Raw genomic sequence first — 20,538 nt, 5'->3', positions numbered from 1 at the left:
CGTTCACTGATCAGATCCACCAATCCATAGCCACCAGAGGCGTCCCCCACACTATAAATATCTACACACAAGGCGATTGTTTTTTAAACTTAGATGTTGCTTTATTTCCTTTAAAAAACTGCTACGCATCTGCCGGTGTTTTTGTTGTCCTTAAACCTCGTAGCCATAGGATTTGATGATTTTGTTGAAGGGCTCAGCCGCCTTGGCGATGTTTTCACGTGCCTGGACAGTCAGCTTCTTCAGCTCGCGGTTGTGCTTGAGGGTGATACGCAACTTGGCCTTGCGCTTACGCTCCAAGCTCTTGATCACATCCTGGTAATGCCATCCAACCTCGTGCGACAGACGGCCGACCTGGCAGTACTTGCGGTCGGAACGCAGGGTTAACACACGCATGGCGATGGGGACAACGACGCGGCGACGCTTGTCATAGGGCGATGGGATACCATCGAACACACGCAGACGGGCGAGGGCAGCCTGGCCACGCTTGGTCTTGTGTGGGATCATGCCTGCGAAGGAGACAAAAAACCAGTACATTAGTAAAGGCACAATTGTAGAAGCAGGCTTGATGCTCCGATAGGAGAGTCAGTTTGAGGTTGGTTACACGGCTTCTCGTTCAAATAATGTAGGTAAGAAGTAATAATCATCACCAAAGCTAGATCTGGAGGACATCTAAAACACGAGCTTACCTGAAAGAAAATAAAAGAGAAGGTTAATACATGATATCAGAGGGAAGAGGCACGAGTTGTTGGACCAGCTTTACTCAGTTATGTTTTGTTTACATGGTTTCTCATTCAAATAATGTAGGTAATGATTGGAAACATCACAGATTGGCTGAACTCCACTCGACTTGGGTTTGTACATACCTCTGACCGCCTTGTAGAAAATCCTGGAGGGGGCACGGAAGTGGAAGGGTCCACGGGCTGGGTTGACGTTGCAACGCTTGCGCAAGTAGGCCAAGAACTTTATTTTGTTTCTGTAGAAGTGGCCGGAGAGGTTCAGCTCCTCGCAGCGCACGACGGCCACCTTGCCGCCCTGCAACAGGTACTTGGCCACGACGGAGGCCAGACGGCCAAGCAAATGGCCGCGACCATCAATAACAACGGTCTGCAAGGGACGCACAAAAACAAAGTCAGAAATGTGAGGTTATGTCGTGTGAGCGCCGTATAAACAAATGTATGCACAGTGCTTTTTGCGCCAGTTCACATTCTTCAAATAATAATGAACACTTTTCACTCTGCCCAATGCTCATTGTGCTCAGGAATTGATTTTCACATACGCTAATGCTACTGCTGGCTTGGGCACGTGTACAGGGGCCAACTTTTTTACCACTCAAAACACAGTCTTTTCGTTGCCTTTCGCAACATTTTATCACTGTCACCACAAGTCCATATGGTCCTTAACGCTTTGCATACATTTGTTTGCTGGTACCGTCACATTAGATTAGTTTATTTGCCTTTTTTTTGCACTTACCCTATTCGTTAAACCAGTCATGTTTAAGAACCGCACGGAAAGAAAGCGGAAACTGCGTTGACAGCTCGAGCATCGTACGGCAGGGTTGCTTTCAGTGTGTTCGCAAACTATCGATACAATAATATTTTCATTGTTTTCCTTAAATTTACCTTTGGGAAACCTCCTTCACATGAAAACTGGATATATTCAGAGAATGTCTTTGATAAATTTGACGCTAACATATTTGTATTTTTTATTTTTAAGAGATGAATAGTGTACAAAAGTGATCATCGATAGTAGCTTTTTTTTTTGTTATTTAATCGCTACAGCGAAATTGGTTGGTCGCAGACGATGAGTCCGATGACCAGTCGATAGTAATTTATGAATTTCGAATATATTCGACATATCGATGAGTACTGCTTAGGTCTGTCCACTAAGTGGCGACTATAATATGTAGGCGGAAAAAGGCCAAATAAATACCGTGAAAGGAATACCCGGTTGCCTTGCCAAATAATGGCCATAATGGTCCGATTGCTTTTGTCTACAGTCATTGCGACTGGCACTTAGGGCTGTAATAATTTAAAAAATATCATATCGGTAATATATTTTGCAGGGAAAAAATATCGGTGATCAAATATATCACTGCAAAAATATCGATATATTGATATTTTGATATATTTTTGACAACCCCATCCGTGACTTCCCACAATTCGTTTCCATGTTCACAAAACGCCGCTCGTAAATCATAAAAATGCAAAATGCAGTAGCTCTGCCTCGCACGTGACAATAAAAATAATATAAATTAATGATATACAAGTGAAACGCGAAAAGTGTTTAACTAAAAATCTCTCTTTAACTCGAAAAATGGCAGAATCCTGCGAAACACAATAAAAACATCCACGGATACAACAGCGGCAACGACAGCTACGGCAGGAAAAATCGACACCTTGTAAGGGGGAAAAGGCAAGTCTGGGTTTAGTGCGGCACGACAAACACCTTTGGTTCTTCTAAACATTTGCGGTTTGTTGGAGTTTTAGTTTTAGTTCCCTTCCCCCAAAATGGACAAGTGAATGCATTCTGTCCCTTCTGATTGGGGTCGCCTTTCATTTTTCCCTTTAGTCCCATTTTCTCCCCGTTCTTGTTGTTTGGTAATTTAAAAATTGGGTCAACTTGTGTTGCTTGGTTTTGCAGCGACATTCGCTAGTCTCTATATGTATGTATATGTACATCTTTTTGGCTGCTGCTGGCGAACCAGTTTGTTGACCTTGTTTCCCCTTCTCCAAGTGCAATTGGGGCTTGACTTTTTGACAATAATATGTACCACTTTCAGTGCATGTGTGCCAGAAAGAGAGAGCGAGCGACCGAATGTGTTTGTGTGTGTGTGCTGAAAAGTGACAACTTAATAGACGCCCCGATGAAAATTCGACTCAATTTTTTTAACGGGATCTTTGTGAGATTGGTCGAATGGGAATTATGGTGGAAAAACACGCAAAGAGGTTAAATGTATTTATAAATGTGGAAAAGCTGATTTATCGCTCCCTAGCAACACGACAAACACGTAGCACACTCCTTGTTGGGGCCGTTTCCGTTTTCAGAACAAAGGGAATGGTTGCAAGAGGAGGGTTTGATTTTACGTGGGGGTGGTGGCTGCGGCTTTGCTTGGTGCTTCGTTTGGCATTGATTCAGTTACTGGTAATCATTACGGTGTGTGTGTGTGTGCTTCGCGATTAACATGTAAACAAACAATAAACAGCTGTTGTGGCGCCAGAACACAAAGTGTTGGTAAACGTGACACCGACGTCAGTGACAATCAATCGCACATTTTCTGCTACAAACCAAAAGAAAACATGATAAGGTGATATTTGGCGACCTGCCATCCCTTAGTGTTCCCTAGTTGTTTGTGTTAATGTAAGTATTTCCTTCATCTAATTCAATCTTCACTCATGGACTTAATGTCAACTTCTTGTCTTGCAGATTATGCCCGACTTCTATGAGCTTCTTAAAGTGGCAGAGACGGCCAGTTTTGAAGAGATCAAAGGCAGCTACAAACAATTGATACTACAATGTCATCCCGACAAACTACAGCAGCATGATGTGGCTGACCCAAATCGGGAATGCTTGGGTGAGGAGGAGCGGAGAGATCAGAACCTGAGCGATTTCAATGCCATAAATGAGGCCTGGAACACGCTTAAAGATCCCATCAAGCGTAAACACTACGATGCCGAATTGCTGCAGTCCAAATTTCAAGCGCACAGCAACATTTATGCCCACATAACGACTAGCGACATGGAAAGCATCCAACTCGAAGTCACGGAAGATGGGGGCGAGGCTGACGGTGACGCAGACGCAGACAAAGAGACGGCAACAGTATGGACCTATGCGTACGACTGTCGCTGCGGCGGACAATATCTGCTCGACGAAGCCAGAGCCCTCGATGAGTCAACCGAACAAAGCGGGCCGGCCACAAGTGACGCGATTGTGGAGTGCAGCGAGTGTTCTTTGGTGATTGTTGTGAAACCATCTCCGACGATGTCTGAATAAACGAATAACGATGGATAAACGATAAACCCTCGCCTGAGACAATGCCAAAGCATGTGATTTCCAATCAAGTTTTTTTTTTGTATTTCTCATCCCTTGCTTATAAGTTATGAGTGATATGAGGGCCCGTTTATTGGTTTCTTGAACCCTTGGCCAACGAACGGATCTTTTGATATGCAAAACATGTTGTCATCGGCATCAATGGCTGCTTCGTGCACGCACTAACACACACAAACACACATGCACATGCCCTGTCCATTTGGATCCATTTCTCGTCGACTCCCAACTTTGTTGCTTGTGCGCCATATATTACATCATTTTTGGGGGAAACATCAGCTTGATTGCAGCTCCTCCCACTCCCTGCTGCCGTCTGGGGATATTGACTTGCATAAATTTCATTTCCGCTGCGCGAAAATACATTAATTAAACGTTAATGTTAATGTGTTTGGCGCGTGTGAATTATTGGATTGAAGCGTATGCACATAATATTGGTATTTCGATTATTTGGGGGCTCTTTCTGGGTCACACTTTGAATTTGGATGACGGACGACAAAAGGGTTTTAAGAGAGTATTAAGCGATGACTGAGTGAAGCGTGTGACGTTTTTTTTCTTTTGGTAGAACATACAGTCGAATGTCATAGAAAATATCTCGCAAAATGTCTACACATAAAGCAAATGCAAAAGCAAAATCAAGTAATGTTTTTAGGCATTAAAAACCGTTTCTCCGCCTGTACGAGGCCATCGTTCATTCCTCGCCTACTCCTTATCCCCCCTGTTACACGTGTTTTATCGTGTGTTCCCGTTAGGTTTTCATCAGCCTAACGTGCACAGAGACACCTTTTTTTTATTTAAGCGCCTTAAAAATAAGTACAATAATTACTTGCACTTGCGCCCAGTTATGTGGATTTAGTTTTTTCTGTTAAAATTCAATAACCCCGCCCGATGCCAGTCGCGATGACGACGATGATGTCAGCAGCTGCAAAAACAGAGAGAAACAGAAACAGAAACGGAGGAACACAGAACATGTTTATAAATGTGGCGAAATGGAGCAAACAAAAGAAAAACCGCACTCAGCCCATTGGGAATCCATTTGTTTACGATTATTGCACAGTGCCGACGAGTAATTCGCGGTCGGCCCCTCCCGTCCAGTCCCCCCCGTCGCACAACATTCATAACGCACACAGAAGAGCCGCCGGTCAGAGTGTTTTATATTTTATTTTTATCTCTCCCGCTCCATCTCTTCTCTTCTGGGCCGCTGGCCGGATAAGTACGTCACTCGATTGATAATTAACGGTGTCTAGCTTTCGATTTCTATATACATAAATACACACAAGCATATGCATATAGAAATCGAAAGCTACATACATTTGTATATGTATGTATGTATGTAATTGCGACTGGCACTCTCGATAAATACTTGATTTGCAGCCAAGTCTGAGCAGAAAATATGCACATCCTTCTGTAATTATTGATGCTTATTTATGTATATGATGCATGAAAATTGTTTCAAAAGTTAAGATGCTAATGTTTTGTCCGCCAATGTGGGAAAGTGTGTCTCTGTGTCTATTTGGCTATTTCTCACTTTAATAACCTTTTGACACAGAAAATTGAAACGCTTTAGCGCATTTGCCGCTCGTAAGGCAGTCAGCCAGTCAATGGCTCCGCTCTTGCTCATGCTGTTGTTGTTGTTTGTGGTTGTTGTGTGTGTCACGCGTCGTCGCAGCGCGATGTCAGATAACGCTCACTCTCGGAAAGTGCAGATACTATATGAATGTGTGTTTGTATGTATGTTTTGTATTATTATATTGAGCCGACTCCTCCAGTCTCCGTCTTACTCTGCCTGCCACTTTCATTTTGTTTTCACTGAGCATTAAAGCCGCTTGAGCAGCTTTAATTGCCCCAAACGCGGGCAGAGGCAGATGGAAAAGATCTCGCATATAAATGTTCATGTGTAGAAAGCAGCAGATCCGATCGATGCCGGGAATCAGCGTGGAAAATTGTTGTCATAGACTGATAATAATCCAATGAAAACTGTTTTAGGTTTAGATGGAAATGGCGGTAATAAAGATTAAAGAACAACTGTAAGAAAAAGCGCAATTTCACATGAATCAAAGGTACTAGGAAGTAATATTATTATTATGACAAATGGATACCAGACAGGCACATGTTTTTAAGTTTTCCCTGAACCTTAATCTGAATTAATCGATTCCCGATCCAGCTGCTGCTGCTGCTGAATTTCTGCAAGAACAATATAAAACTGCAACAATAGAATATTATTTATTCAAGTGTGTTGGGATACAGCCGGTATGAATTTAAAGAAAAGAGAGAACGACTTATACACAGATATTCCCAAGAACCCGTTGTTGGATCCGGCCGAGCAGTAGGCAGAAATCAACAAGCCGCGAAGATCGTGAGTGATAGCTTTGACTTGGTCTTGTCCAGTCGCTCGCTGACGGCTTTTTGTGTTATTCTCCTCTAGCTCTTTCGTCGCTTGGTTCGGTTCGGTTCGGTTTGGCTCGTCTGTTTGTGAGTTCTTTGGCGTCTTTCTCTCAATCTTAATTACACAAAAGTGCCAATTAATTGTTGTTTGTTTTTTTGTTCTTGGCATTTTCTTTCGCCACACGGCTTCCCTTTGCCAGACAAAATCCAAGAAACAGACACCTCGGGGCTATATTTTGTTCATTTTATTGTTCTGTTTCTGCTGATGTTCGACGAAAGTTCTGTGGATCTGTTGATGCCTTGTAGGTCCCGGTGTGTGCAGAAAATAGCAAGGTAACACACACACACACACACAGAAAGACAATGTGGAGCAATAAGTAGAGCAGACAACCTACTCCTTAACATTTTTGCAGATCTCTGTACTCTGCTGACTTTCTGGAGCAAACAAAACGAATAGAAAACTAATTCAATTCCTCCCTCTGCTTTCATCTTTATAGTCGTGGCCGTGGCAGTGCGTAATCCACTCCAACAGACGTCAACCTGGCTGGAAACTACAGCCTCACCATTAGCAACCACCACAAGACTGAAACGACGCCGTCCAGCAGAGGAGCAACCCAGAAGATGGCCAGCACCGGGGAGATTTGGCTGCAGTGGTTCTCGTGCTGTTTTCAGCAGCAGCGATCGCCCTCCCGTCGCCCCCACCAACGCCTGCGCATCGACCGATCCATGATTGGGAATCCCACGAACTTTGTCCATACCGGGCACATTGGCTCCGCGGACGTGGAGCTCTCGGCCAACCGCCTCAACGCGATCTCAACCCAAATGCAGGGCAAGGGCGGCTACGAGGCGACATCGATACACTCGCTGCATGTAAGTAGTCGGGCAAGGGTATCCGAATCTGATCTAATTTGCCAGTTGCTTGATCTGTTGAGGCATGTGTCATATGTTTTCTGTTCTTAATGTGCGAATCACGTTGCGACAGCAATGGGTTTAGAGTGGAAAAAATGTTGACCATTTAGCACCTCAATATGTAAATATTTTTCATGTTTCAATCTGAAGATTAGATTTAAACAACGAAATGTGTTGCAGGATCCAGCCGATCCCGATCTATTGAATGATCCAATTCTTTAAGGCTGACATGGAACACAGAAACGTAGACAATACCACCAAATAAATGGTTAAATGTGCAGCTGAAAATAAGGAGCGTTTCCTTAGCAACTGCTGTGGGGAGTGGGAAGTTTAACCCACATCCCAGACCCCATTTCGGACGGAACACACACCCAACCAACCCATTTCGTTAAAATTCAATTAATACTCGTATATTTCACTCCCCCTGTGGCATGCTTAACATCAATTTACTTGGGGCACCGTAATGATAAGATCTGCCCCACCTTCGGCCACCGCCTCGCCCATGTCTATGTCTGTGTCGTAGCCAGTGGCTGTATAGGATAGTGGATGAGACAGTGGCCGTGGGGTACTAAGTACATGTTGCAGCAGTGCAGTGCAGGGGCCACGCCACGGTCTGCTACATCGCTTAAACTACTTACTTGTAATGAAAAAAGCAACAATAAACACAACAGCGTACACATACACTACGCTTGTACTATAATAATAAGTAAACTTAACTTGTATTTCTTTTGTTTTTTTACCCCTTTTTTCATAGGCCTGCTGATGGAAGCCCTCGTCCCATCGCTATAAAATGCATTTTGTGCAATTTTTACAAAAGCAAAGAAGAGAGAGAGGGTGGCACTTTTTACAGTTCTTTGTTGGAGCGTGTTATCAGGCGACGTAGGAGGAAGACAGCGAGAGAGCACGAGGGACGGGATGAAGAAAAGGTGCTGACAGCAACCGAATGCAAGAGCGTAAAAGAGAGAGAAAAGCTGTTTCGAAATGAGTTCCACAAAAAACGTAAATCTGTAACGGACAATGGACTCCACCCGTGTGTGGATGGTCTGGTCGGGTGTGCTGTCCAGCTGTGGGGGGGGGCGTGGAACTTTTTGTTTCGGGGTCTCTCGATTTTGGCTGTTCTGTTCGCTTTTTGTGAGTATTATTTAAATGAAAAATCACAGAAAGAGTGCCAACCGACTAAACCAGCAAACTAATTGTTTTAGCAATTAAGCATTTCGCGATATATGTATGTACATATGTACATAATTACATGCATATGTATGTACATATTTGTAAGCGCATCATTACGTAGCATTTTTGGATGTACTTAATGCCAAAAAGCAGAATCATGCCATCCCACGTAGAAGGGACATCTAAATCCAGTCTCAGCTCCAATTCCTGTGGCAGGATCCGTGGAGAGCGAATAAGAACAGACAAAAATATAAAGGAAAATACATCCATAAATGAATCTAACCAGAACGGGCATTATAATCAGTTGCACAACCAACCAAGCAATAGTCTGATCTGATCTAATTGTATGATATTTGGATGAAAATGGTGCAACAAGCAAACTTTTTTGCAACACTGAACTTAGCCTTTAGATAATGTTATTAACTATATACGGACATTATGGACAACTGTCGCACAATCATACATATTTCACACACACACACACACACACACACACACACACAAGAGAGCATAGAATGTTTATGAATATTTTCCTAATTCGAATATTTGTTTACAGAGTGGAATAGAATATTTTTGTTTTCCTTTTAGAACGAAATGATCTAGATCCCATGCAGAGTAGTTTAATTTGCGACGAGTGTAGATCGAGTACCTTTGCAGAGTCCCACTTTGAAAGAAGATACGAGAATATATATTAAAATATATATGGGCTAAATGCAGTTGTAGATATTTAACATAAAACAACAATAAAATAAAATAGGGTTGGAACATGCGTTGGATTTTAAGCGTATAGTCTAATTGTATAAACAAATTATTTAAGCAATAATTTATGGAAATATATGCATACAAAATACCACATAAATATATGTAAAAACCAACAAAAAGTGTTTCCTGTTTATATTTTAAATCAATATTTTCAAACTTTTATTACAAGAAATCAAGAAAATGGACAGCTCTAAAAGATAATTCATTCATTGTCGCTTCCTGAGCCACTGCCGGAACCGCTGCCACTTCCACTGCCACTGCCCGATTTGCTGGAGGCGCTTTTGTGACTTGCCGCCTCGTCGTCGCTGCCGCTGGCACTGCCTGCTCTGCCGCCACTTTTGGCGCTCTTGGCACTGCCTGCGTCGGACTCGCTGTCCGAGTCCCTCAGGGCCTTGCTGGCCTTGGCCTTGTCCGCCTTCTTGCTGCGGCGCGCCTCGAAGTCGGAGCCTTCGTCCTCGTCCGAAGAGTAGATGGTAGAAGCCTTGGGCTCGGGCTGGGCGCCACCGGCGGATCCTTTCTTGTAGCGATTCTTGATGGCGCTCAGGCTGATGGCATTCTCGTCGTCGCTGCCGTCATCGTGCTGATAAGAGGAGGTGCCACCGCCTATGAGGGGTTCCCCTGCTCCAGCTTTTTTCTTCTTGGGCTGTGCCTTGTGCTGGTTGCGCATGGCCTGGCGCAGCTTGGCCTCCTCCTCCTTGAGCTGGCTGGGGCGACAAATAGTGGGGTCCTTGCCCACCTGCGTGAGTATCTTGATGCCACTGGTCTTGCTGGAGCGGTCCGCCAGCGACATGGTCATCTTCTTATGGGTGAACGACTCCGTGGAGTGGGGTCTGAAGGTCAGCTTGGTGCGGAAAACGGCCTGTCCCTGGAGACCGGTGCCCTGGCGTATGAAGAGATGGTTGTGATCGCCCAGCAGCGGCTGTCGGTAGGCGTCAAAGATCTCGTTGCCCAGGTGAAGGGACATGCTCCCATCCGACCATCGCACGAACCGGGCGTTCGATTCCCGGACCATGTCACCCTTGTTGTTCATGTACTCGCGCCAGCGGATGGTGTTGCTCACCTTGAGCTTGATGCGCTGGCGACCCTCCTCGTCCATGGTCTCCTCCTCGTCAATCTCGTCTTCGTATGTCTCCGGGTCAAACGGATGGGTGACCACGGACAAGAAGTTTGGCAGCTTGATGAAGTGCTGCTCCTTGCCGAGGTCCGCCGCTATGCGAGGGATTTCCACATTGATGAGGGTTTCGGGCAATGGCTCCGGCTCCGGCTCCTTAGGCGCTGCTTCCGGGCGCGACTCTGCACGGCCTCGCGAACGAGACCGGGACCTGGACCGCGACCGAGATCGAGAACGGCTCACAGAACGACTACGGGATCGGTCCTTGCTCCCGCTGCGACTTCTCGAACGCGGCGATTTGCTTGTGGTCGGCGGCTCCTCGTCATCGGTGATATCATCCGCATCGCCAAAAATGTCCACTGCGGCCGGAGCTTTCTTGACCTGAAAACGTCGATATTAAAGGTTAGAAAAATGTGCATACTGCTTGGATGGGATAGGACTACCTCCTCCTTGTCGCTCTCGCTATCCGAGTCAATCAAACGTGACTTCTTGGCCTTTGTGGGCGAGGTTTCCATGTCGCTGTCGCTTCCGCTTTTGCGTTTCTCATTGTCCGAGCCACTTGCCCGACGCGTCAACTTCTTGGGGGCAGCAATGTCGCTGCCAGAACCAGAGCCGCTGCGACTTCGGCTATGCGACGGCGTTCCCGACTTGGAACGTGGCGATCCCGTCTTGGAGCGGGACCTAGAGGTGCGACTGCCGCTGCGGCTGCGGCTCTTGCTCTTTGAGTTGGCGCGTTCATCGTCAATTTGAAGATTCGGAGAATTTGAGCGCGATTCCTCATTACCGCTGCCCTTTGGTGTGGCGCTACGGGAGCGACTGCGACTGTGAGACCTGGCGCTATGGGGAGAACCTGAGTGCTTGCTGTGGGCAGAGCCAGAACGTCTGCTATGAGCGGAGCCAGAGCGCTTGCTGTGAGCCGAATCAGATCGTTTGCTATGGGCCGACCCAGAGCGCTTACTGTGGACGGAGTCAGCTCGTTTGCTGTGGCCTGAACCAGAGCGTCCACTGTGCGCCGACCCAGAGCGATGACTTTGCCTGGATCCGGAACGGCGGCTATGTGCCGACCCCGACCGAGCACTGTGGGGCGAGCCCGAGCCTGATCGGGATGATCGCGAGCCGGAACGTGATCGAGGGCTGCGGCTGCCAGACTTACGACTTCGTGGCGACCTATAAGGCAGGTGAACATGTATTTCCTCCTTATTCAGTGACAAAATGCAACAAAATTGTAACCTACCCTGGCGCGCTACCTTGCGGAGTGGCGCTGCGACTGCGGCTGCCACTGCGACTGGACCCAGAAGAGCCTATGAAAAGAAATTGAGTACAGTTGCCGCACGATTTTCGGTGTGATTAGAACTTACCACTTTCATCATCGGTTGGGTCGCCCATATTTGATTGATTTGAGTTTTTTTTTGTTTTTAAACGCAAAGTGGGTTCAGTGTGACCGCGGAATTATCGATCAAATATACCGCAAATCTACCAAAATATACGAAAATATACCTTGTCATTTTTATAATATACCTTAAAGGTACAGAAAATTTAAATGAAAACTATTTGTACTATTTGCACTCACTGTTGGCTCCCCCTGCATATTATTTATCAGCATCAATAACCGAGTCTGTCTTTCAGGGTAACTATTTGTATATGTATATTTACGGTATTTCTTTAAAATAAGAAACTATATTTTGGTATATTTTTAGCGTTTTCACATATTATATTTCACAGATTATTCCGTGGTCATACTGCGCTCAATTTCCCGCTTAAAAACAAAAAACCATAGAAACGATGTACATTTGTCGATCTTGTTTTTAGCCTGTTACACTATAGGAGGTAGAGCCGCCTTGGCATCCAGGCATTTGTAATATTACATTGTTATAAGTGTTTAATTTCGCACCCTGCCGCCACCACAAGGCGCTGGTGGGACTGTTGGTGTTACATTACACATACATCTGTATATGACTGTCCCGGCAAAGACTATTCTATGCATGAGGAGCAAATTCCTCAATTCTCTTTTAGGCTATTCATCATTCCTCCTCGTTTGTGACGTTTTTTGCTGTGGAGCGAAAGAAAAGAATTTTTTGTTGTTCAAGCTTCCATTACAATTTTCAAAATGAGGAATCTGAATTCCTGACCCGTGGCACTGCTTTATTGGCTCAAGTTTGATTAATTATAATTACACACATATTTTACCTAAATACCTGTAATGCCTAGACCAGGAGTCGGTCTTCAAAAAGCTGACGGCCTGGTAAAGGAAAAGAGAATTGAGACTCCACGCTCCCCCTTTGTTTACGGGGTGTAACATCACACCCCGCCATATATCAAAAGGTCATCACTTGGAACTTTGTACTGGCGCTTTGTACTTTGTAACAAAAAAATGACGGCTTGCAAAAATAATAGAAATAGTTTTACTTACCGCTGAGTTGCCATTGTTCAATGAATGGAAAAATGGCCCTGGTGGGATTGGTGGTATTTACATATATTCAAGAACTTTTTATGTTATCACTTTATAAGTATGTTTAAAAAGATGCGTTGTGTTTGTGTGTTGTGTTTCTGATTGTTCACCCCTGCCTAGGGGTTGAATTTGAAAAGACACATTGCCATTAACAGAAATGGAGGTAACAAAATGACTATAGTCATCAATCAGCCCTCGTACCAGGAAAGTTAGCATTCCTGTTGCTTGGGAGGAGTATTCTTCTTTATCAGAAATACCGTCTCGTGTTTTCAATCGTTGTTCGATGCTCTCGCTTTTCCTAGGCTGCGGCTGGCTCTCATTGGTTCGCGGTCCCGTTATTCTGCTGTTGGGGCATCTTGCCGCTCTCGATCTCTTTGCTTGTCCGGTACCTGCAGCTGCTGTGCCGTCTGAAGAGCCATGTCAATTAGCGGCTTCCTCTCCACTGGCACCGTAGGTGGCACCGGCTGCGTCGAGGTCGACGACCTCTGTGGCTGAAGATGAGCATAATGACGCCGAGCCATGTCATTCTTTGCCTGCTGGTATTTGGGGGGGATATAACCACCTAAAAAGATTTCATTGGGTGGAAATCTTTTAGGTCCCAGACTGGCGAGATGTCATTGCAGTAGATCGCAATCGATCGATTGATCCAACCTTCAGTGATGTAGATGGGGCCTCTACGCGCATAAATGAGTTGCACTAGTCCTCTGATGCCTGTTGGTGAATTCTTCGATTCATGGCAAATTTCCTTGCCTGTGGCTTCCATGTGTTGGCGTCTGGAGCTGAGGCTCGGCACTTGGTGTTGGGGGTAGAGGACTTGCAAACAAGCCAAGATGTAGGCGGCCGTAATCGTTTGGGCTGAGATAGTGTCGGTATTAATTATATCCAGGCGTGTTAGCGGGAGAAGTGATGTAGATGTAGAAAAATATAAAATTGGAAAAAAAAACACTAAGATACAGAATACATGATACAGAATACAGATACATGAAACTAGGTCCCTATAGATTGGTCCGAGTTTACCTTGCAGCCGTGGTATTTTTTGGGACGTTTTACCTTACATTTTCCCATCAATTTCGCAGATTGAAAGCAGATTTAAGTTGTTTATTTAAGATTTCTTCATATTTGTATTAGCCCGCCAGATATCGATATCGATTTACGCCTTTTCAACTTTCAACCAATTAGAATTTGCCAAAAAAACTAGTGTTGAAAAATATCTCAGTCCAGCATTTGGAAGGTCTAGTCACGTTCAGACATCGAAATTTGGCAGAGAGTTGAAGAATAAGACGATTTGTAATATCAGCAAAAATTCTAATCAATAGTTGGTTAGTTGGCAAATATTGGCAAAATTCTGTAGTTGTGTTCCCCAAATTTCATACGGGTCTGCAGCTTGACAGAATAATCCGTGATCAACAGGATTGCATCTTCACACAACAAGAATACCATAAAACATAATCGCAGTGAATTTAACACCAAATATTTTCTAAATTGGTGCCGAATAACCGGTAAAAGAGCCGGGAAGACAAGAAAACACTCAAAAAGTTATGGAAAAATTCAAGGTGTGTGACCTAAACAAGGTCGTCGCATGATCGGCAATCCAATTCCCCTATTTTTAACTCTCTTTTTAATACTACTAGTAAGCTAAGACCTACTGGCAATAGACTCATGAATCGCAAAAAACATAAAACGTTTAGGTCTGAGAGTCGAAGCGTGCTGCCAATATTAAGCAGAATATCAAAACATAGGAATATGATTTCCATCGGTATATTTACGGTATGTTTTGAAAATAAAAAGGTATATTTCTAAGGGTCAGACGGTATATTTGATCGATAATTCCGCGATCACAAACATCGATACCCAGATTTTACATCCCTAATATGTGTGTCCATTTAAACTATATTATATACTTTTCAGCATACTTTTCGGTATATAATGGTATATTTAATGAATTTCATCGGCCTATTAACATTAATTTTTAAGGTATATTTAAGGGTATCCAAACTCACATATGCAGGTTTTTCAAAGTTCCCTCGAGGAATTTCTCTCTTTTCCATTGGACAATTCTCTCTCTCTTTTGAAGGAATATTTCTCTCTCGCATCATGAGTCTATATTCCATTCCCACTTACGTATTTTACCGTTGCCAACGTAATTTGAATGGACCAGCATCATGCTGCGAAAAATGAGCAGCCCTGTTCCTCAACATATGGCACGGAATTTCGATCGAATTTAAGAAATTTCTGGCTCCAATCAATGCAAAAACATTTTATATGTGTTGGTAAGCCATCCCAACATAATTATGTAGATGCCGAGAATATATGTATCTATGTAGATATACATATGTAAACACATAGAAGGCATATAAAAGGTTAAAAAAATGTCAGTCTAAGATAAAGTCCTTATAAATGTTTGAGAGCAGCTTTGAAATATAATTTTAATATTAATTTATGTAAATAGGGTACACAAATGCCCATACCATACTATACCTACCGGTTGACAAGAAACAAATTGTCAAATACGTAGCAACCCATTTCCACTCACGTAACGTTTATGCTTTTTTTGTTGGTTGACCTTTTTTAGGTTTAAACTATATTTGTAAACATTCCAACAAAAGGAAATCGTGAAAACCATCCAATCTTATGGAGAATTGATTGAAATATCGGAAAAAATTATAGTTTTAGCGCGGAGACTCCTAACTAGCTAGTAATATCAAACAGAACATCAAAATCGAGGAAAATAATTGTATATTCACAGTATATTTACAGTATATTTTAAAAATGACAGGGTATATTTCCGAGGGTCTGTCGGTATATTGTATCGATAATTCCGCGGTCACACTGATCACTATGTGTGTTTGTATTCGTGACAGCCAAAGTTTTTTTGCGGAACATTTTTTGTGTACAATTTAAAGTCATTTCGGGCGCTAAATAATTGTGTATTGACTATCAATAGTTAATAACGCACGTTTCCCTACAACGAAGCGAAGTGCATTACACTGTGAGAGGCGTAAAAAGAACGCAATTCACACAGCGAATTTTGCCCAATTCGCTCGGGTGAAATTCAATGAACTGAGAAAACAAAGACAGCCACACACAGACACAGTGCTTGTGCAGCAAGCGAAGAAGAAGAGACAACAGCGCAATAGCAAGCAATTATTTACTTACAAAATAAAACCAAACCACTACAACAATATAGATAAACCAAGGCAAACAATTACATTAAAACGCGTAGCCAGACAAGACATCGTGTTTCGTGCGAAGTTTGCCAAGTGTAGAATTGTACGTGAAATTTGTGGTCCCCACATCGGCGCAGAAAATTGAAAACTTTTTGCCTCTGAAAGGCATTAACATCCTTCGGTACTCCTTCCCTCGTGAACGACGAAGACCACGCTGCATACAGACGAAGCATATACACATACATATATATGCAATATATTTAGGGACGACACGGCGCGGAAAAATACTAACTAACCTCTCCTCTCGCTTCCCACTACACTTTGCGCATCATCGCCAGCATCGGGCTGTGTTTGTGTGCGTGCAAAGGGCATACATATATCCTGTGTCCCGTTTGAATATTTGCCGCCCGCCGTGCTCATCCCACTGTGTGTGTGTGTGTGTGTGCGTGCGTGCGTGTGTGAGTGAGTGAGCGCGCAAACAACGCTGAACGCTAACCTCCGACTGCCCATTGGAACAAACGCAAGCCAGCAGCCAGATCGGCCGATTGCTCTCCCTGCGGCCCATTTGTACCTGTGCCGCCGAAACGGATACGGCGCCAGGACCACGACGACGACAGCAACGACGTCCACCTTGTCGCCTTGGAATGTTAAATGCGGTGAGAACGATCCGTTCAGTGTATGTTGTTGTTGGTAGCAGTTCGAGTCGATTGCAAGCGAGTGGAGAGCACGCATTAACAGTGGAAGTGGAAGAAGGCGGACTATCATCTAACATTAATTTAGGTAAGTTGAGGGTCAAACCTGCAGACGTGTTGTTGCTCCAAGGCTATTTGTGTTCAGAGGCACAGCACTAGAGTGTTTGTTGTAAGCGCCGTTAGCATCGGTAGGGTAGTGTTGAAAAGCTCCCACCGGGTCAGCTGATAAAGTTACATGCGCAGGTAAAATAGAGTGTAACTCGATTTTTAGAGTCTAAAGACGCCTGGGCTTCACTTCCAAACTAAGCAGATATATAAGTGGCATGAAATTTCCGAGTATTTGGACCAGACAAGTGCCTGCCGCATACCTGCTGGGCCTGAAGAACAATGGTAATGCTGCGCTCGCACAAACACAAACAAAGGCAAAATGAGTGCTGAGAGTGTGACTGTGAATCGCATGCCTTTTTGCGCTGAACCGCACTCCACACATCTATAATTGATCGAAACACTAGTGCCGGAGAATCCTTTAACAGTTCACTTATCTCCTACTCGGATTTCCTATGGGCATCCTGTTGCAGCGCATTCTGGTTCTGGTTTTTTCACCTACACCTTTGTACGAGTACAGACATATGTATGTGTGCATGAGTACCCTAGCAAAAGAGAATCTCAAATAATTGTTCCAGTCCAGCCTTATGTGTAATATATGTGTGTGTATGTACGTATATGCCCGTGCCCTTCTGCTTTATTCTGCACATCGACAGCTGACTGGCGGCCATTTAATCTTATAACTTATAGCGAACAGTGCTGCAAAGCGACCTGCGGCTTCTGTTTACTCGATTTCAGAAGCACAGAACTTCATTATTTAGTCAAGCTCAGCTTTTTTGTGAAGATGCCAACGGCATTATGTTGTTTATTGTTCATTGTGCAAATTCAGCAGCGGTAATTGTTTATCTGGGGTGGGAGTAGTGAATTGGAAGCCGAAGTGAGTCACTATAAACAAATTTTTGTTTATACATCAGAGGAGAGGACTCTTGTTTTGTTTGTAGGGTTCCTATTGGGCATATGGGGCCTTCTCGCGATTACGCCCGAATTGTACAATTTAGATAACACTCTTCATGGGAGGGATGGACGAATGTGTTGGCAAGCAGCTAATTAACCGATTCTTTGGCTTTCTTTGCAGATTATGGCGAATTTAAATTTTCAACAACCCCCAAGAAGCATAGCGAACGCGGCGTTAGCTGGACGGACAACGGGAGGCTTTGGTGGTAGCTCTCTGACCGGCCATGTAACACCCACGTCTGGCATGTTCCAAACCGGTAAGCAAGTGTAACGCCTGCATTTCCAAAGAAGAATCTCGTTATAACTGAGTGCTTTAGACTTTGCCAACTCTTATCCAGGTGCAGCGAGTTATGGGCAGACGCAGCAACAACAGCCACAGCAGCAGCCCCAGCTATCGCCGAACCGCAATGCCCAGCTATCGGTTGGCGGGCCCGCCTTATCGAGCGGCAGTCGGAACGCGAACCTTTTCGGACCGCGTCAGTTCGTGGAGCGGCGTGCCATGCAGGGACTAGGCAGTGGGCCCATGGTAAGACAAGCCCCCAACCCCTGCAGTATGATTCCCTCTGCTAATAGCTAATGTTTGACTTATCTCTGCATTCCCCATTCCACAGTCGAACATGGGAAACTTCATGCAGACGGGTCGCGGCGGCTACGGAACGGGCGGCGGTGGGGGGCCATTGAACAGCTTCCACGTGTTTGGAGGCAGTGGAGCTGACGTCTCCACACCTGCCCTACTCGATCCCACGGAGTTCCCGTCGCTAACGAATGCGCGCGGCCAGAACGACCAAACACTGCCCCAATCGAATCCGCTCCAGCCGCCGGGCAGCAAACCCTATGGTAATTTCTTTACCTCTTGTGAGTTCAAATCAAATCCACTTCTTTTTTAGTTTTATTCAATGTTTACAATTAAAATTATGATATGCGTTAAGCAATAGGCGATAATGTGTCCGTCCCTTGATCAGATCAATTCAGTTAGGATTACCACTAATAACCCTCTTGATTTGTTTCTGTTTTTGGCCCATATAATTATGCTAAACTATTTGTATGTCCACTAATTCGGAGAAGCGGTGATGGTAGCTGGTAGCGTAGATATTAGACAAACAAATTGATTCGCATTCCCACACATCTCAAAGCACTTTACTAATTCCACACTTTCTGTTCGATTTGCCTTCGATTCGCTTTCAGTTGGCATGGTGAAGCAGCCGACGTCAGAACAATCGGAGTTCACGATGTCCAACGAGGACTTCCCTGCGTTACCGGGCACCCAAAACTCGGATGGCACAACGAACGCAGTGGGGAGCGGCAGCAGCGGGGGCGTTGGCTCTGGCGGCAATGCCACGGGCGGAGTTACAGAGAACCATCTGGACGGCACGGAAAAGGCAATGAACTCAATTGTGGTCAGCGGATCCAGCGGCACCAGTGGAACCAGCGTCGGCGTTGTAGGCGGCAATGGTCTCGGAGCAGTCGGCAGTGGCCTAGGCGGCGTTGTGGTCGGCGGCGGTGGTGGTGGTGGCGGCAGTGCAGCCATCGGTTCCGTCGGAAGCTCGCATGTGGGATTGGTGGGCAGCAGTGGTGTCAACAGCGTGACCAGTAGCAATGCCATGATGGGAGTCGGCGGCGGCCTGGGCAGTGGCACCGGAAGCGGAGGCAACGGTGGCGCCAGTGGATGCGGTGTCGGCGACCATCTGAACGATAATTCCAGCAATGATAAACTTGTAAAGAGCGGAGTGCAAACTTCGCCGGATGGTAAGTAACTCAACCACTGCGTATTACATTACGCGAAAAACTAATAAATATACCGCCCGAAACTATAGGCAAGGTCACAAACATACCAGCAACCATGGTGAACAATCAGTTCGGCATGGTGGGCCTGCTGACGTTCATACGGGCCGCCGAAACAGATCCCAACCTGGTAACGCTCTCTTTGGGCACGGATTTGACGGGCCTTGGCTTGAATCTGAATTCACAAGAGAGCTTGCATACAACATTCGCTGGACCGTTCGTGGAACAGCCCTGCAGGTGGGTCAAGTCGATCGATGCATTTGAATTGCCTATAAAACAGCTGATCTAAATCACTTCTGCGAAACCATTCACGTTTCTGCCATATGTTTTAAGTACCATTTGCTTAAACCATATGAGTATTAATATTATTTATCTTGCCTGAAAACACGCTGTAATACATACAGGGGCACAACAACTGCCTTTATAGATATAACTAATTTAATTATTATTTTTTATTCAGAGCACAAGACGTTGAGTTCAACGTGCCCCCCGAATATCTGATCAATTTTGCGATAAGAGATAAGCTTACGGCGCCGGTACTGAAAAAGCTGCAAGAGGATCTGCTCTTCTTCCTGTTCTACACAAATATCGGCGATATCATGCAATTAATGGCAGCTGCAGAATTGTAAGCACTAAATTACGTTGTCAATTAATTGGCAAGATTTGTAATCGCTGGTTTGGTGTTCTATTTACAGGCATAGTCGCGAGTGGCGGTATCATGTGGAGGAGAAAATCTGGATAACTCGAATTCCTGGCATTAATCAATATGAAAAAAATGGTACAAAAGAGCGCGGCACCTTCTACTACTTTGATGCGCAAAGTTGGAAACGTTTGTCCAAGGTTTTCCAAATAGATGCCGAGAAATTAGATAAATGTCCCAATATAAGTGCGTTTATGAATGGACAGTCTGTATAAAATTAATAAAACTGAAAAAAATTGAAAAAAGAAACAATTCTGTCCTGAAAATTTGTTAATGTCTGGAAAAAAGGGGAGAATCAACAAATTGCAATA

The 20,538-nt window shown here is 44.6% G+C and overlaps 5 protein-coding genes across 9 annotated transcripts; 3 read left to right on the top strand and 2 right to left on the bottom strand.

Moving 5' to 3' along the window:
- Window positions 1-85: 85 nt before the first annotated feature.
- On the bottom strand, window positions 86-1,580 carry LOC117585442 (60S ribosomal protein L13a). Its single transcript, XM_034274917.1, has 3 exons — window positions 1,471-1,580; window positions 864-1,104; window positions 86-506 (listed from the first exon to the last, which is right to left on the bottom strand). The coding sequence occupies exons 1-3, from the start codon at window positions 1,489-1,491 to the stop codon at window positions 151-153; spliced, it is 618 nt and encodes a 205-aa protein (XP_034130808.1). The 5' UTR covers window positions 1,492-1,580; the 3' UTR covers window positions 86-150.
- A 563-nt stretch (window positions 1,581-2,143) lies between these two features.
- LOC117584983 (DPH4 homolog) lies at window positions 2,144-4,016 on the top strand. Of its 2 annotated transcripts, none has more exons than XM_034274192.1 (2): window positions 2,144-2,412; window positions 3,424-4,016. In XM_034274192.1, the coding sequence occupies exon 2, from the start codon at window positions 3,427-3,429 to the stop codon at window positions 3,988-3,990; it is 564 nt and encodes a 187-aa protein (XP_034130083.1). In that variant the 5' UTR covers window positions 2,144-2,412; window positions 3,424-3,426; the 3' UTR covers window positions 3,991-4,016. The 2 variants fall into 2 exon arrangements, with proteins under 2 accessions (XP_034130083.1, XP_034130082.1); XM_034274191.1 differs by lacking the exon at window positions 2,144-2,412 and adding an exon at window positions 2,842-3,357.
- Window positions 4,017-6,447: 2,431 nt separating this feature from the next.
- On the top strand, window positions 6,448-9,270 carry LOC117584984 (CDC42 small effector protein homolog). The gene is made up of 3 exons (XM_034274193.1): window positions 6,448-6,759; window positions 6,924-7,296; window positions 8,090-9,270. The coding sequence occupies exons 2-3, from the start codon at window positions 7,048-7,050 to the stop codon at window positions 8,096-8,098; spliced, it is 258 nt and encodes an 85-aa protein (XP_034130084.1). The 5' UTR covers window positions 6,448-6,759; window positions 6,924-7,047; the 3' UTR covers window positions 8,099-9,270.
- Window positions 9,271-9,411: 141 nt separating this feature from the next.
- Window positions 9,412-11,873, bottom strand: LOC117584982 (another transcription unit protein). Of its 2 annotated transcripts, XM_034274190.1 has the most exons (5): window positions 11,737-11,873; window positions 11,613-11,679; window positions 11,404-11,545; window positions 10,822-11,259; window positions 9,412-10,759 (listed from the first exon to the last, which is right to left on the bottom strand). In XM_034274190.1, exons 1-5 carry the CDS (start codon window positions 11,762-11,764, stop codon window positions 9,470-9,472), a joined length of 1,965 nt encoding a protein of 654 aa, XP_034130081.1. In that variant the 5' UTR covers window positions 11,765-11,873; the 3' UTR covers window positions 9,412-9,469. The 2 variants fall into 2 exon arrangements, with proteins under 2 accessions (XP_034130081.1, XP_034130080.1); XM_034274189.1 differs by having other exon boundaries at window positions 10,822-11,545.
- Window positions 11,874-15,665: 3,792 nt separating this feature from the next.
- Window positions 15,666-20,465, top strand: LOC117585184 (regulator of gene activity). 3 transcript variants are annotated; one of them, XM_034274528.1, is made up of 8 exons: window positions 15,666-16,774; window positions 17,867-18,002; window positions 18,063-18,271; window positions 18,357-18,600; window positions 18,931-19,491; window positions 19,560-19,764; window positions 19,988-20,152; window positions 20,223-20,465. In XM_034274528.1, exons 2-8 carry the CDS (start codon window positions 17,870-17,872, stop codon window positions 20,440-20,442), a joined length of 1,737 nt encoding a protein of 578 aa, XP_034130419.1. In that variant the 5' UTR covers window positions 15,666-16,774; window positions 17,867-17,869; the 3' UTR covers window positions 20,443-20,465. The 3 variants fall into 3 exon arrangements, with proteins under 3 accessions (XP_034130419.1, XP_034130418.1, XP_034130417.1); XM_034274527.1 differs by lacking the exon at window positions 15,666-16,774 and having other exon boundaries at window positions 18,084-18,271; XM_034274526.1 differs by lacking the exon at window positions 15,666-16,774 and having other exon boundaries at window positions 18,357-18,582.
- The last annotated feature ends 73 nt before the right edge of the window (window positions 20,466-20,538 follow it).

Source organism: Drosophila guanche, unplaced genomic scaffold (genome assembly GCF_900245975.1).
Source record: "Drosophila guanche unplaced genomic scaffold, DGUA_6, whole genome shotgun sequence".
In the NCBI taxonomy this organism is placed as follows: domain Eukaryota; kingdom Metazoa; phylum Arthropoda; class Insecta; order Diptera; family Drosophilidae; genus Drosophila; species Drosophila guanche.
Note: the sequence above shows the minus strand (reverse complement) of the source record. Positions and strands in the feature narration are given on the sequence as shown.

Excerpts from the sequence above, each read along its gene's own strand:
- LOC117585442 (XM_034274917.1), bottom strand. The coding sequence starts at position 1,491 with ATGACTGGTTTAACGAATAGG. Across the intron at positions 1,105-1,470 it reads TGACTGGTTTAACGAATAGG|ACCGTTGTTATTGATGGTCG; the intron begins GTAAGTGCAAAA and ends CGTCCCTTGCAG. Across the intron at positions 507-863 it reads TTTCTACAAGGCGGTCAGAG|GCATGATCCCACACAAGACC; the intron begins GTATGTACAAAC and ends TCTCCTTCGCAG.
- LOC117584983 (XM_034274192.1), top strand. The coding sequence starts at position 3,427 with ATGCCCGACTTCTATGAGCTTCTTAAAGTGGCAGAGACGGCCAGTTTT.
- LOC117584984 (XM_034274193.1), top strand. The coding sequence starts at position 7,048 with ATGGCCAGCACCGGGGAGATTTGGCTGCAGTGGTTCTCGTGCTGTTTT.
- LOC117584982 (XM_034274189.1), bottom strand. The coding sequence starts at position 11,764 with ATGGGCGACCCAACCGATGATGAAAGTG. Across the intron at positions 11,546-11,612 it reads CCGCAAGGTAGCGCGCCAGG|GTCGCCACGAAGTCGTAAGT; the intron begins GTAGGTTACAAT and ends CCTGCCTTATAG. Across the intron at positions 10,760-10,821 it reads GCGAGAGCGACAAGGAGGAG|GTCAAGAAAGCTCCGGCCGC; the intron begins GTAGTCCTATCC and ends CGACGTTTTCAG.
- LOC117585184 (XM_034274528.1), top strand. The coding sequence starts at position 17,870 with ATGGCGAATTTAAATTTTCAACAACCCCCAAGAAGCATAGCGAACGCG. Across the intron at positions 18,601-18,930 it reads TGGTAATTTCTTTACCTCTT|TTGGCATGGTGAAGCAGCCG; the intron begins GTGAGTTCAAAT and ends ATTCGCTTTCAG. Across the intron at positions 19,492-19,559 it reads AGTGCAAACTTCGCCGGATG|GCAAGGTCACAAACATACCA; the intron begins GTAAGTAACTCA and ends CCGAAACTATAG.